General features: G+C 38.3%; 1 protein-coding gene across 1 annotated transcript in view; it reads right to left on the bottom strand.

Annotated features, from left to right (window-relative positions):
- Positions 1-14,486: 14,486 nt before the first annotated feature.
- The window catches only part of TEK (TEK receptor tyrosine kinase), a 60,128-nt gene continuing 58,158 nt past the window's right edge, over positions 14,487-16,456 (bottom strand). Inside the window, exons 22-23 of the mRNA XM_087716135.1 lie at positions 16,245-16,344; positions 14,487-15,336 (exon numbers count right to left, since the gene is read on the bottom strand). Coding sequence (XP_087572261.1) covers positions 15,262-15,336; positions 16,245-16,344 — 175 coding nt within the window. The 3' untranslated portion in view covers positions 14,487-15,261. The remainder of the gene's footprint in view (positions 15,337-16,244; positions 16,345-16,456) is intronic.

Genomic DNA, 16,456 nt, shown 5'->3' with positions numbered 1-16,456 from the left:
TTCAGTGCCCTGTCAATTCCTTACAGAAATGGCAGCTGCTTTTGGAGCTTTCTGCCCCATCAACAGCTGGCCAATAGGAAGCTGAAGGCCTCCTTATCTCTTGCAAGCTTTTAGGAAGCCAAGCCCTGTGTGCAAAGCTGGCAGCTTCAGGAACACTTTCTCAAAATCTTTCCTTTGCTTTAACCTCAAACATCACCCAGAAAGCCACAGTTCTTCAATAAAGAAAAAAAAAGTTAGGAGGGGTGGACTTGTTGATATCCCCCCCAAAAAAAACTTAGGTGCAAAAATTAAACTCCCTGCCTCTGCTCTCCAGTGTCTATCACTTTTAAAAAATCTTAACTCTAGGCTGAAGAGTAGAGGAATGGAAGCAAGCAAGAAAAGCCTTTTGCAACTTTTCCCCTTGAACTGGAGCGGGGTTTATCTCCAAAAGTTTTGCTGACTAGAGACTTGGGCAACAAAATGGAGGACACTGGGTCTTTGCAGGCTTTACTTGTCCTTCTGGCTGCCTATAGAGCCCAGCTAGGACTTAAAGGGTTTCTCAATCTTTAAAGGCTTTCTCAACCTTGACCACTTTAAGAGGTGTGGACCTCAACTCCCAGAATTCCCCAGTCAGCATAGCTACACGGAGAATTCTGGGAGTAGAAGTCCACACCTCTTAAAGTTGCCAAGATGGGCTAGGGGAAGTCCTTTGGAGATGAATTATTTCCAGCTGATGAGACAAAAAGCTCAGAGAGGCTAGGGAACTGATTCTCTTTTTTTGCCCCAGAAAGGCAGGGGCGGAATTAGGAAAGCCAGGCTCGCCTAGTGTTTTCCTTCCCCATTGTTTCTTGCTGATACACACTAAATCTCTACAGACTTTTAGCTATACAATTTGGGATGAACACCCTTTGAATGGTGTGGGAGTAGGAATTGATTTCTAGAGGGGGTGAAAGACTCAAGGACTACCTGTATTCATTTTCTAGCTTACCTAAACATTTGCTGCAAGAATTAGGAATTATTTGGAGCAATTCAACTCAGGTTCTTTGAAAGCCGAAATGTTTCACTTCCATTATGATAGATGAGCATTAGAAACTACAGTATATAGCTGATATGGTAAACGTTTTAAGTTTAAATACTGCTAAACTGTTTCCTTACATGGCACAGGTTTGAAAAACATATTGTGAGGAATATCCAGCTGATCATCATGTAATGCTGCAATGAATTTTAGAAGAAGGTAGTTAAAAAAAACAATTTTGCCAACAGTTTTAATCATTAATTAATCTGTTAAATAATTAAATATGAAATCAAAAGTGATGTCCCTCTGAGATTAGAGATATTACTTAACCATTTTCCATGAGCTAAGTGTATGAAATTTTTAAACTGTAGTTCTTTATGTGTAGCAAGAAGATATTTAGTTTACGTCCTTTAGAATTTTACTAAATCTTCTATACATAATTATTGATCCAATGCTATTAAGGTTCCATGAGACATTTAGTCTCTTGTCAAAAACTCTGGAATGTAAACCAAAGGATGTATTTAAGGGAATGTTGGCAAAAAAAACACCACGCTACCAGGAGTAGCTGGTAACACTTTTTCTGTCAAGTTTTATTTATTTTTTAAATAAAAATAAGCTTTTGTAAATGGTAGGTGACTTCATAAGATGTTTGGAATGGCTAAATTGATATAGAATTTGGACTGGAGAGAGAAGGAGGGTAGCATGTATGTAGAAAATAGAATGGCTAGGTAGATGCAAGTAACATATGGGTTAGATTATGAGTATTATCAATTAACAATTATAATGTGTTTATTTTTGCTCTGTAGTTGAAATTAAACAGAGAAGAGTTGATGCAGCAGAGCTAAAATACCACCTTTCATGCCATCAAAGACTGGGGGGGGAGCATGAAGGGGACACAAATGGTCAGCAATATACCTGTATGCGTTTTTGTATGGGAATATGGGATGGGGAATGACATCTGAAAAAAAGCAGATCATTGGGGGACCGGTTCGTGCCAAGGTGTCTTCAAGGCCATTTGCCCTGAGTGTAGAAAATTACCAGTCCAAACACGTCAGCATTCCCAAAAACCCAGGCAACATTGTATTGGCTGGAGTCAGACTGGTTTTGGGAGGAGAGATGGAATTGAAACAGGGGTGGGTTCCTGCCAGTTCTAACCTCTTCTATAGAAGAAGTTCCACAAATCTACACTGCCATTTAGAACCAGTTCCAGCTCCTTCCCCCGCCCCTCGCACATCATCAAGATGAAGAGCGAGAGAAGGAATTCTGGGAGTTGAAGTCCACAAGTCTTAAAGCTGTCAAGTTTAAACACCCCTGGGGTTTTTTTCCCTAAAGGGTTAGGGGTGCAAGGGTCTTGTAACTTGACAGCTTTAAGACTTGCGTGCTTCAAATGCAGAGTTTCTGAGCCAACGTTTTGGTTGCTAAGCAAGAGCGTTGTTGTGAGTTTCAACACATTTTACAAGTTGGCCATGCCCACCCAGTCACATGGCTGGCAAGCCACTCTCACTCAGTCACATGGCCAGCAAGCCACTCCCACCCAGTCACATGGCCAGCAAGCCACTCCCACAAAGCAGGTCACATCTACAGAAGAGGTTCTAAAAGATTTTGAAACCCACTACTGGATTGAAAGAAATAGTTTGGTCTTTTTGCATGGAAAATTCAGATTCCACCTGACTTTACTGCAACCAGCATCTCTTAGTAAAAGTACCTTTCCCTTCAAACAAATGGAGTCAAGGGTTTTTCTTCCCTAAGGGATTAGACTGGGGCAAGTCTGACAGCCACCTCTATCAGTGACATCACTACTTCAGAAGGCTAGTGCGAACATTACTGAGTTGCATAGATCAATGGTCTAATTTGGAACCAGTTTCCCCCTTTCCCTAATGGAACCATCGATTGTGTCATTGTTTATATATTACACTACATAGGCCGCCTTTTCATACATTTCATACACAATGCAATATCTTTCTAGAGTTCTGGACATTAGAGTCTTTTGGTAGCTGTCTGAAAATGTCAAATTTATCTGGCTTACACCATATGTAAGCTTTTATAAGGCATGCCTAGGCAATCAATTTATGTTGAATGGAGAATGCATGTTGTTGTAGACTCAAATGCACAGTCCCTCTGATTGGTGCTATATTTAGGTATAATATAGTTGGACAATATGGAAGTTAAGCACTTTCCATTTTGCATCTGAGAAGTGGCTTCTCCAGGTAGAAATGAAGGAATGTGTGTGATACTTAGCCTCATATTAATAACATCTTTTGAGATGAACAATACCTTCCATAGGGATATCCATGGGTGGCTCTTGTACATTTATGCTGGAATAGTGAGGACCAAATATCGGTTCTAAAAATTTAAACACAAATAGACACACAGAGTAGTCTTCTAAATGGGAGTCATACATATACCTTTCTCTAACTGTCGCTTCTAAAGGAAGGCTGGCAGATGGCTTCATATCAATTATGACAAGCAATAAAGGAAAACATTTGTGGCTCAGGGTTGAAATGTGGAGGTCCTTGGTGCTCTCTCTGAACTTGGTCATTTTCTTGCAGATGTTTTGTTACCCACAGAAAGTAGCATCATCAGTGCACTGGTAATGTAACCCAGGGGTGTTAAATTCACATCGTCACATGAAGCATCAGGACCTGGAGCTTCTTGTTCCAGTTCTCAAGAAATGCAGCTATTAATGTGGTTGAACTTTGGTGTCCATAAGTTAAATGCTGACATTAAATGTTCCCTCCTAATTTCTCTAGCTAATATCTGAAGGAATAGAGATTGCCAGAACTCTGCATTAAAAAAAGCAAAGTTTAGTGGATATCTTCAAATACCACAGAAATAGGAAACACCCAGCTTGATTATAACATCTATAAAGGATATTAGAAGATATACAATTCTGAAAGTGTTACCAGAATATCAATTACTTTTTTGCATATGTCTTACCATCTTTGGGTTCTGATATAGTTTCTCCTTTGTTTGTGGTCTTCAGTTCTTCCACTGCAAGATAGCATCAGAGTGTTTATTAAAAACAACCTAAATGTATCTGTTGGACATATGAATTGAGCAACCTAATCTTATAGCATTTTTTAAAAAAAATCATTTTACTGCTTTGAGGGTTAGGGTTAGGGCCAGAGCCAGAGCCAGGGTTAGGGTTCACATGTATTTTCTTCTAAAAAAGCAAATACGTAGCCCACCTATTTTACAAGCCTCCACATTTTATTTGTCTGTCTGTCCCTTTCTTTCTCAATGTATCTATCAATCATCCGTCATCTCTCTCTCTCTATTTCTATCTTTATCTCTATATATCGATCTCCGTATATAGTATCTATATCTATCAGCTATACAGTATTTATTATCTCTCTATCTCTATCTACCTACCTACCAATCCATCATCTATCATCTATCATCTATCAAAGTGATAGATAGATACCACAGGTGACACGCAGCGCCCTCTCTGTGGGAATGCGAGCCATCGCCAGTTCAGTTCTGCTGTGCATGAGTGCGCGCCTCCCTCCAGCCAGCTGGTCGTCAGGTCTCTACCATACATACATGGGGGATGGGACTCATGTGGGGGCCTGCACGCACATATGTGATGGGTGAGGTGCGTGTGGGATGCCGCATGCATGCGTGGTGGGTGTGGGGTGTGCAGGGAGCATGTGCACATGTGGAGGGCAGGCATGCAGGGGGTGCACGTATTGCATTTTGGGGATTCAGGAGCATACACGTGCATTCATGCACCCACGTATATGCTTTGGGCACTCAGTCCGCAAAAGGTTAGCTCTCACTGATCTGATCTGTCTGTCTGTCTGTCTGTCTGTCTATCATCATCATCTATCATCTATCTATCTATCTATCTATCTATCTATCTATCTATCTATCTATCTATCTATCTATCTATCTATCATCTATGTATGTATCTATATGTCTATCTACCTACTTACCTACCTACCTACCTACCTACCTACCTACCTACCTACCTACCTACCTATCTATCTATCTATCTATCTATCTATCTATCTATCTATCTATCTATCTATCATCTATGTATCTATCTATCATCTAGCTATTTATCTATCATCTAGCTATTTATCTATCATCTATCTATCTATCTATCTATCTATCTATCTATCTATCTATCTATCTATCTATCTATCTATCATCTATGTATCTATCTATCATCTAGCTATTTATCTATCATCTATCTATGTATCTATCTATCTATCTATCATCTATGTATCTATCTATCATCTATCATTTATCTATCATCTATCTATCGCTTGTCATCCATCTATCCATCTATCCATCTATCCATCTATCCATCTATCCATCTATCCATCTATCCATCCATCTATCATCTATCTATCTATCTATCTATCTATCTATCTATCTATCTATCTATCTATCTATCTATCATCTATCATCTATCTATCTATCATCTATCTATCATCTAATCATACTTAAAGATCACCCATTTCTATGTATTCAGGGGTTGAATGGCTTTTCATTTTAGGGGAATCAATTTCAAACTGCATTATGGAGATCCTTGGATGCTGATCAGAGTCCTTGAAAGGATCCTGATAATGGCAGATATAAGCTTCTCATGAACAGTACAGACTTTTCATGAAAACCAAATCTTTTGTTACAGCAAACATTTACAGGGGAATTTGGGATGTTCCTTCCATTTATGTGTTGTACTAATAAGAGAGTTGGCCCACATTACCAAATCAGCTGAAGTGTACCCCAGACCCTACATGATGCATAGGATCACACTTGGCACATTTCCAGGAATTTTTCAGCATCTGAGTCAATATATAAAGGTTTAATTAAAATGGGAAGAACTGACCAAATTATAATGCATGAAAAAGTTTTTTAAAAAACCTTTGGATATTCAGATACCCTCTGCCAAAAGAAAGATTATGCAAGGGGAGAAAATCTTGCCTCCATTACTGTATTCTCTGAGAATGTAAAATAAACCTCATTAAATTGTTTGGGAAAATATCCATTCAATAACAATATGGCATAAAATCAATTTAAACTCATGCATAACATTTCACTGCTTCAATGCATATCTGCTGCTTACAATATTTCTGTAAGGTCTTTGCACTCTCCAGAAGCTTAATATTTATTCTTTCATCTTCTTTCAAATGCTCTTTTGAAATCTCTAAAAAAGAAAAAAAAATAACAATATTTATTTTTGTGCTCCTAGGTTTAGATCTACAGGATTGAAAATAATTGAATATTGTTAAATAAATGCTTTTAAAAAATGAAAAGTAAATTAAAAAGAGCCAGCTTGACATAGTGGTTAAGGCTGGGAGTCAACCCTGACTCAAAGATACACAGAGAGAGAGATTTTTAAAAAGCTCACTTTTATATCTTTAATGATATAGATAGAAATAGATAGATAGATAGATAGATAGATAGATAGATAGATAGATAGATAGATAGATAGATAGATAGATAGATAGTAGGATAAGCAGACAGAGATGATAGATGCTAGAGAGATGATAGAGAAATAGTGATATAGAGAGATAGAGACAGAGATGGAGGGGGCTAGAGAGAGGGGTAGCATTACCAACAAGTCTTTAGATTTGTGGAATATATCTTTTTCTTAAGTTTTCCTTTAGTGGCCACCTTCCACTATTATGGAAGATAAGCTCATCAGTTATTTGGGTTGGCTATGGCACAACTGCTAGAGAGGATAATTGTCTTCATGCCCTGTCTGACCTCTGGCTTTTTCATGTTGAAAAAGGTGCTGTCCAAGGTTGTTCCATTCCCCCAGCCCACAATCTAACTGGCCACAGTTTCTTTAAAATTGTTATAGGTTGAAAAGTGGACCCCCATCTACCCCCATGCCACGACCAAAGAATTGCTCTGCAAGAGAAGTGTTTTCAGCTTTCCTGAAACTAAGAGGTTCATTATTCACAAACTGACTCAGAATAAAAAGGGAAGAACATTTTCTCATTATATCACATATATAAATACTGAGATCTGTCATTAAAGGGTTGGCAATATCAATACTTAAGAGTGTTAACTTGCTCAAGCTTACTTTGTAACATATTACAAATACAATAAAAGGAAGGCCAAATAAACTTGAGATTCCAAGCCCAAGTCCAAAAATGAAGCAATTCCTGCTTTTTGATATCCAAATGGCTTCCTTTTCCTGTCAGCAAATTTGGGAGTTTGCAGGGATTTGAACCATAGGCAAAAAGATTAATTAATTAAACCACAAGTAAAATCATTTAATATACAATTATATGACAAAAGCAATCTCTGTTCTTAAAGAAAACAGAGAAGTTTTCAAAGGTATCATACCTTTACTTCTTCCTCCAGTACAGACAAGGAAAGGCAAAAATATCAAGAACAATAGATCCATATTGTTCACAATCTATACATCCATGTAACAAAATAATTGTCATGGACAAATCTGGTTTTTTACCAGAATCCCTCCTGTCATTTTTTGTGGTTACTCATTATGACATCATCACATCTTCCTGACTCATAATGAACTAGTTGAATAAGAAAAGACATGTAATCCTATCATTTTCCATTTGCTAAAATCATATATATTACACACAGACATGCTTCCTAAAATTAGTGATTAGAGTTAAGAGAATTGTGTAAATGTTTGTCTAGATCTACTGTGCAAACAATAAAGCCTGACAGGTCTATAAATAAAATTTGAGATTTTGATATCCTATTCATAGCTTTTGATACCCACATGTATAATCATTTTAGCCATTGCCTGACCAATGCAAGATGAAGGCTTTCTCTGCCTGTTTCCAATCTATACAGTCCTGAGTTTTCTTTTGCCAATTGGGCCTGCAATACTTACTGATGTTGTCGATCCATCTTGCTTTAGGTCTTTTTTGAGGATGCTTTTATCAAGTGGGATCCATTCTATGACTGCCTTGGTCCACTTGCCATCAGTAGTTCTTGATATGTGACCGGCCCATTTCCATTTCAATTCTTTTACTCTCTTGAAAATATTGTATACTTTTGTTTGTTCTCTAATCTTTCTATCTTGTCTTGTAATGCTGAGCATGTATGGCGCTTTCCGCCACTTCTAGCTTTTGTATCGACTGTGAGATTAGTGTCCATATTTCATACCCATGTACACTATATACCAGTAATGGCTAACCTTATTTGGCTCCCATGCCAGAAGCGGGGGGAGTACCGGGGGGGGGGTAATGTGTGGGCATGCCACACCCATAATGCTATGTGTGGAACCCTGCACGCATACACGTGCAACACCTTCATACATGTGCACAAAACCAGCACCCCCGCTTTTGGCACAGGTTTTTTTGCCCTCCCCAGGATCCAGAGGCTTTCTAGGAGCTGGCGGAGGGTGAAAACAGCCCTCCCATGGCCCTCTGGGGAACCCGGAAGTTCAGGAATGGTGACTTACGGTTTGTCCGTAGGGCTGTTTTTCGACCTCCGCAGCCTTCAGAAGGCTTTCCTGAAGGTTCCAGAGGGCGAAAAACGGCCCTACAGACAAACCAAAACTCACCATTCTCGAACTTCCGGTTTGCTCCTACGGCCGTTTTTTTGCGCTCCATGAAAACCAGCCTCAAAAGAAGGCTGAACTCAGCTGGCCAGTGTGCACATGCGCGCTGGAACTGACAGGGCAATGCCTTGCATGCCCTAACAAATGGCTCTGGGTGCCACAGGTGGCACACATGCCATAGATTCGCCATCACTGTAGATACAAAAGCTGAAAGAAGCCCTTTAAATCAATGAAATTGAATGCAACATGTGGTATCAGTAGCTTTCTCACAGTCTCAGTGAGCCCTCTGACATATACTAGGAACTGGAATTTTAGCTTTGTTTATGGAAGTACCTCCTCAAACTAATCTGATGTTTAAGAGTTATGGTGAGGGGGGATATGTTTAGAAAGATATTTTTAGCAAACATCTTCCAGCCTTTCTTAGAAGTTGCTCAAACTTGATAAGTTTAGGATGGAAGGACTTGGGCTCCCAGATTTCCCACCCATCCAGAATTCTGAGAGTTGAAGTCAAGCCATCTGAAAGTTGTCAAGGTTAAGAGACACAGCTTTAAACAAAGGGCCATAGGCACTTATCTTTTACTAATGGAGCTGTGTTCCCAGCCGAGCTACTTTCCTGAAACCAAACTGGAGCTCAAGACTCAATTGTTTGTTGAATTGCCTGAGAATAGTTTACAAACAGACAATGTGCAGAAAAACAGGAGAAACCTCGAGCATTTCTGGAAGAATCTGCAATCTCAGTTGCGCTGTTGACACACAATCATATTGATATAATCCACTACTTTGCTGGTCCAAACCTTGTTGTTAACAAATGTAGTTGTAAATATTGTTATTGGGCCGTATCTGATAGAGGATATAACACAGAGTAGGTTAAAATGTCATCTTCATTGTCTGTCAGTTGGTCCAAAGTCAACATCTCTCCTTGAAGTACAGTGTGATGTATTTTTCACAGAAAACCTTACTCTCTCTCTCTGTGTGTGTGTGTGTGTGTGTGTGTGTGCGCACGCGCGCATGGCACACCATTTTTTCAAATCACTTTTTTTCATATTCTTACCCTGGAAAAAAGAGTGGTTATGAGGGTGAAGGTTCGTTCTCCAAACTTCTAGGTTGCTTTCCAAACAGGCTAGATAACATCTTCAGTGGAGTTTAGCATCACTGTTCTTCTGTTTATAAGAACTTTGGGTGTGGGTATGTCATGTGAGGGTCTTGTGATAAGTCAATTGTGAGTCATCAGGGAGTCTTGTGATGAGTCTTGTGATAAGGAGATTACTTCAGGTCAGGGTCATTAGGAGGTGAAGTGCTGGTCGTGGGGAGGTTGTGTGGGTTGGTTGAGGGTCGGTGCTGTCTCCGGTTGGCTGTCTGGTTGATTTGGATTCTGAGGGGTTCATAGGCTGGTTCAGAGGTAATATTCAGCTGGTTCTCTCAGGTTTAGGCGAACTGGAAGTGGTGGCTGTGGGAGGCTCCACCTGCCCCCGCCCCCGTTGTAACGCTTGAGCACTGCACACACTCACATTTGTGCACCAGTAGGGAAGATAAATGAATCCCACCACTCAGCTGGTTTTAGGTCAATGCGTCTGCTGATGGAATTAGCCACAAAAGTCCCTCATATTTTACAGCAGTGAAGCTTGTCAACAAGCTAATTGATTGTTAGTAGCACTCAGTCCTAGCATTCAGCAGTTCACCATGCAGTCAGTCATCAGAGCTGAAGGAAAAGCACACCTTGGAGGCTAAAGATTTAGTTCTAAAACAATTTAGTGATCTTCTGTTGGAAGGCCAAGTAGCTTTGCTCACAGGGAATTTGTTGCAGTGATGGTACAACTCAAAAAGCTTTTAATAACAAAATTAACTAAAATAATATATTGAACTGTACATTGAACATTGTTAAATAGAAAGATATAAAAACATGCAAAGTTTTACATAAGTGACACATTAAAGAATATGCCATGGAATAATATAAAGGAAAACAACATTGCACAGCAGATGATACAATGGTTTTTCATATTGCTTTTGTTGGCAGCATTTGGACAGTGTGATAATAAAATCGACTATGGGGAAAAACCTGTCTCTTTTATAGAGAAAACATTGAAATCCAGGCAATAAGTACACACTAACTTTTTAAACTCAGAATCTTTTAAATATTGGAAAAGCCACACATTGAAATAGACTGTATTTGATCATTAACTCCGAATAAAAGCTCCCATTTAGGTTCTTTATCTATACTTTATGTAACTTCTGAAATACTCAGGGTTATAATTTGAAATTTCAGGAAATGGAACACTCCCCTGTTTTTCATTCTTGTTTTCTTATCACCCTTTTTCAGGATTCTTAATTTTTAACTAAAGAGGAGAGGCTTTGCCCACATAATTAAGAGGAAGTAACCCATCCCATTATTTTTATTTCATTAAACATAGCTACAAAACTTCCTTCATTTTGTCATCTGCGCTTAAAAACAAGCTGAAAATGTAGAAGTTTTCAAGCCATAAACTTGGTGTACTTTATCAAAACTGAAACCTTCTGAAATCAAGAGCATCAAGGAATGAGAGGGGCTACGATTAAAAAAAGTCAACATTTTACATCAAAATAATACTGTGAGAAAAAATAAAAATGGATTTTGTTGTCTTGCTAATTCAAAATAGAGAAAGTCATGAAAATCCAAGGAAACTCCAGCATTATTATGTTCCATTTCTTTTACCCATCAAGGCTATGGAAAGAGATAATGTAAATACCAAGATTTCTTTGCCCCAGAAAACGGGAAGGCAAGATATAAAAATTCCATTTCTGTAGGAAGAGAAAATTTTTTGAAAAATATTTTCTTTTTTTGTATGACATTTCACAGAGATCCATATGAAAGAAAATCTCTCTCTCTCTCCTTCCCATCTCCCACCTCCCATCCACATATATGCACACCCAAACACACAACCATACACAATCATACATACATAGACAAGGGAGAGAGCCCCATCTAGCAGCAAGGAGAATTCTTTTCTTTGTCTTTTATGTGACAAGAGCATAAAAGAAGAATACTAAAATTATAAACCTCCCTCAGGATACATTTAAAATTAAAGTCAAATTTACATGATAAACCCCTCTTGGGAGGTTTTGTAAGGGTTGCAAATCTAGAAAGTTTCACTCTTTGCAGTTGTAGGAAAAGAGCATTATATAGAAAATTCCTATTATTAGAAGTCTTTCGGCATGAGCATGTTCTCAATTACCAAATATAAGTTTATGATAACATCAAACCACATTTGGTAACCTAAAACACCAGACCTTTAATAGTAACTCTCCACTAATTGTTAAAAGTCTGGAGATTTCACATAGTCAGAGTCGTGGTATCAGGAAAGTCCCAGTTTGGTGATGAGGTCAGGTGTCATGTCCAAAGGCTTGATATTTCTGTGTAAATCTGTATATAATCAGCCAATGTTGCTTATTGGTGACATATCAATATTACAAAGAAAAAGAAAGGGCCTCTAGTTCAGGAAATTATGTTTCTTGAAATAGCCCCAAATGTTTTTTTTAATTTTATTTAGCACTGAAATAACTACAGAATGAATCCTTCAATTTAGAGAGGACTCTAAATCAGGAGTCTCAAACACAAGGCTGAATCTGGCATGCAGGTGCCCTGAGAACAGCGAAGGACCAGTACACGGTACCTCTGCCAGCAAAAATGGAGTTTGACCCACCACAAGCACCTCCAACACGAGTGACAGTGAGCTGGCCAGGGCACATAGCCACCCCCCTCTCCCCTTAAGGTCAAACACAACCCTGATGCGGCCCTCAATGAAACTGAGTTTGATACCCCTGCTCTAAATCAATGGTGGTCATCTCTCTCTCTCTTTCTTTCTCTTTCTCCCTATACCTCCCCCCCCACACACACACATCCCAAGCACTTCTTATGTTCTTCTAAAGCCAAAGCATTTCTTTTCTGACTTCAGGGCATTGTACGAAGAATATTGTCATTTCATTCAGTCCCTGCTTGAAGAAATAATGTAGGCTTGAGAGGAACAGAACGGAAAATCCGTTGAAAAGCCACCTCAGTTTAATAATTCCTTTCAAAAACAATAAGAGGAAACCAACATTAAATCTCATTCCAGAGAAGCCCTCCACCCCAAAATAAAATATTCAATCTTAATTGTAGCGTGAACTATAGAATCCATTGTTCTTTGAGGACATGATTGGGCCTTCTGGTCAGTGGTCAGAAGCGGTAGCCACAGTCAGTCTGTCCGGGGTCTCTTTTCCAGCACACCGCAGTTAGTCCAGTAGTAGCACTTGCCAAATAGCCTCAGCAGGAGAATCTCTGCCATTCATAGAGAGCCTCCGTGTGACATTCTATACCTCAAGACTATTTGTCTTGCTATAGAGAAGGAAATGCAACAAGGGTGTATGTCCCATCCAGAACAGGATTAGGTTGTTTAATGGGAGTGGAAGGTTTTCAAAGTCAGTTTGAGTAAGAAAGATAACAAATGCAATTAGACTAAGTGCATCATGTAATTAATAGCAGGTATTTCTGAAAATTTGGAAAAGAAACCTTCTATCTTGAGTGATAGTAACTGCCTTGTTGATCAGTTTTCTTGGTTTGCAGAAATAAAATGTCTCATCTTTTTGTAATAGCTAATTTGCTTTCTGTTTACATGCATACATGCATACATACATACATGCATACATACATAAACATATACCTACATATATACACATATACATATACATATACCTACATATATACACATATACACATACATATATACACTTTGCATATACATACATACATACTAGCACACATATATACATATATTTATATACTTTGCATATACACATACATATATACACAGACATATACCTCATATACATCATATACACATACACAAACACAAACACATACACATATACCTATACATGAATCTGATCTAGTTCATGGCCACTCTTGGGGAGGCAGATCTGGTCCAAAGATTTAGTCATCATATTCAGGTGATCTTGATTGACATTACCCCTTGAATCATCCAAGCTGTGTTTGAAACTAGTTTAGAAATTAAGACACTGTTAGGATGTTTTTCAAGTATCCTACTCAGCATGGTTCATTCAGTATCTATTCTCTGAATTCTGATATCAAGAGAGGATGTTGGGGAAGGAAGGACATAGACGTTTTCAACCCCTTTCCCAAACAAGGAGTATTTTTAGATTAACATTAATCTAAAATATTTCCCTCTATTGCTTGAGATCAGCAGAATGAGCAAAGAACATCTCAGCCTCTTGACTCCCGCCTCCGAAATAACTTGGTAGAACATCAGGTTTCTTAGCAGGTACTTCAAAAGAACTCATCTGATTTGCTCTGCCTACTTATTTTATTTATATATTTACCAAAGCCATCAAGAGTTGTCACTCAAGGTACAAATGGCTAAATCATGTTACTTTGGGTTCATTATGTAAAAACTTGGCTCTGTGGAAAAGGCTAATGCTGGGTATGGTGGAAAGAAAGAGAAGAAAAGATTTGAAAGACTAGGTTAGGGACAGAATATCATGGAGAAGATGCAATACAGCACAGGTTCGAATCCCAGTAAGGGTATGGCTAGCTGATGAGTGCTAAATAGCTTGAAATAGATCTATACTAGTCTCCCTTTATTTATTTATCAGCACAAATAAAACACACACACACACACACATATATAAAATGACTTGATTCCCCCCACTCACTCACTCCCCCCCTCTCTCTTTTGCTCTTTTTCTGTAAAGTGATGTCAAAACTCTTTTTAAGACCATTGTTCTCTTGTGTTTTATAATGATCCTCCAATAATCTATAAGTTTGTCTTAAGGAACATTTTTAATATGTTTCATCACTTTCCAGAAGAGCAAAAATGTCTCTCTCTTTGGAACCTGGGGCACTGAGGCGCTTAATGAGCCTCAATATATTATCTGGTTTACTCAGTTGGGCCCTTGGAGATTTCCCCCGTCCCGACTTCCCAATATAAATCTGACTTTTTAAAAAAAGAAACATGAAACATAAAGAACTGTAAAATATATTTATTTGTGCCATTTCCTCATCCAAATGGTGCTTGGGTATGCATGCAGTGCATAGAGAATGAGAAACTGAACGCTTAGATATAAGTATTGGGTACTGGCACACATACACATTTACATACATATATACACACACACACATTCCTAGAGCATACTGACTTGAAAGTACACTCTTATGGTACAAGTAGTCCTTGATTTACAATCAGTCGCTTAAGAAACGTTTGACGTTACAACCGATTTGAAAAAAAAAGTTATTTGTGATCTGTCTTTGATGTTATGGCTGTCATATTAGCCAAATGGTCACACGGTTATACTCTGGACCTTGGCAAACAGCTCACATTTTTACTGGTTGCAACATCTTGTGGTCACCTGATTGCATTTTGTAACATTTCTCCCCCCCCTTTTTTTTTGGGCAAAACGCAGCAAAAATAGCTGCCGGATAAAATGGGTTTGCATTTATGACCATGTGGTTCATTAATGGCACCATCATTCACTTAGTGACCCTGGTGACATGTTTAGCAACTGTCATAAAAACAATCGTAACAATCGAGTCCAGTCACATAATGCCTCAACTTACGACTGCAACAACTGAAATTTCAATCCCAATTGTAATCATAAGACAAGGATTACCTGTATGTGTATAGTCAAAAAGTATTATACAGAAAATGTCGTGACACCTTTTTTTTTTTACTTCAAAAAATATTCCCCAGGAGATCAAGCTCTTAAGTCATTCAAACTGATAAATAATTTAAAATCTTCCATCTTAAGCAGCTTCTTCAGCGGAACAGTCAATGCCTGCATAGGTGAACTTTTCATACAAAGTTGTATTCACATAAGTCTGGAAATACAATTGAAAAGAATGAGCTTAATATATTTTACTTGTACATAGCAGCTGATGCAAATTCTTTTTATTATTTATCATTTTTAAAAGAAGGAAAAAAGAGACGGAATGGGCAAAATGGGAAAAGAAAAAAATGATGCAGAAATATAGTATCAGTAAGTGGACAATGGAGTTACCTAGTCTGTACAGTTAGTGGTCAGAAATTAATCATTAAAGAAATTATTAGAAAAGATTTGAATCGCTGAGCTAAGTCCCCACTGTTTAATAATGAAAATTCTCATAGATTTCTTACTTTAATCCCCACTAAAGCAAAAACTATGTTGCTGAACCTCTGCTATTTTCCTTCTCTTAGAAAAAAATATTCTTGTCCCAAAGATTTTTTCAGCTATATTATTCTTAGGTCAGCATGGAGTGGAATGATAGAGGTGGACTTTTCACCTCACAATCAGAAGCTGTGAATTTCATTCAAGGTAATAGCAGACATTTCTCTCTGGGTGCAAAGAGAAAATATCTGCTGTGGGCTCTCCATAGGCATCAGGAAGGGTATCCAGCCAGTAAATGCTCAGCTCCATTCAGTCATTCTGACTCTACTCTGACACAAGGGATTACAGGGTTGTTAAAAGGGAAAAAAATTCTTAGATCAAGATATGTCTAAACACTTGAATGGGGTCTGTTTAGACCAGGCCACCTGAGATTGTCTTTAGAATTTTGTGATATTCTGCCTCTGAATGTTTTCTTTCAATCACAAAATACATGAGAGATTTTCATAGTAATACTGAAGGTGATTTCCAACCATGCTATGACAAAACATCTTTTTACTACCCATATGACATAGAAGTTAGTTTCAGGGCAATCATTTCAATGGGAAATGTGACTGGATGTAAGAAATCATTGTTTATTCTTACCTTCCTTTCTTCTAACATCCTGCTCAAGGAAACGAGTATCTGGGCAAAGGATGGCCTTTCATAAGGTTTTTCTCTCCAGCACTGCCTCATTAAATCATAACTGAGGGGGGGGAATCAGAAGGAAATATCAGCCAGAACAACAAAAATTATGTATGCATAATAACTATGCCACGTAATGGAGTGAGCTCCCGTTACTTCTCCCAGCTTCTGCC

Source organism: Thamnophis sirtalis, unplaced genomic scaffold, assembly GCF_051295495.1.
Source record: "Thamnophis sirtalis isolate CommonGarterSnake01/CBP01778 unplaced genomic scaffold, rThaSir2_p1.2 scaffold_5, whole genome shotgun sequence".
Classification (NCBI taxonomy): Eukaryota; Metazoa; Chordata; class Lepidosauria; order Squamata; family Natricidae; genus Thamnophis; species Thamnophis sirtalis.
This window is presented reverse-complemented; position numbering and strand designations above follow the sequence as displayed.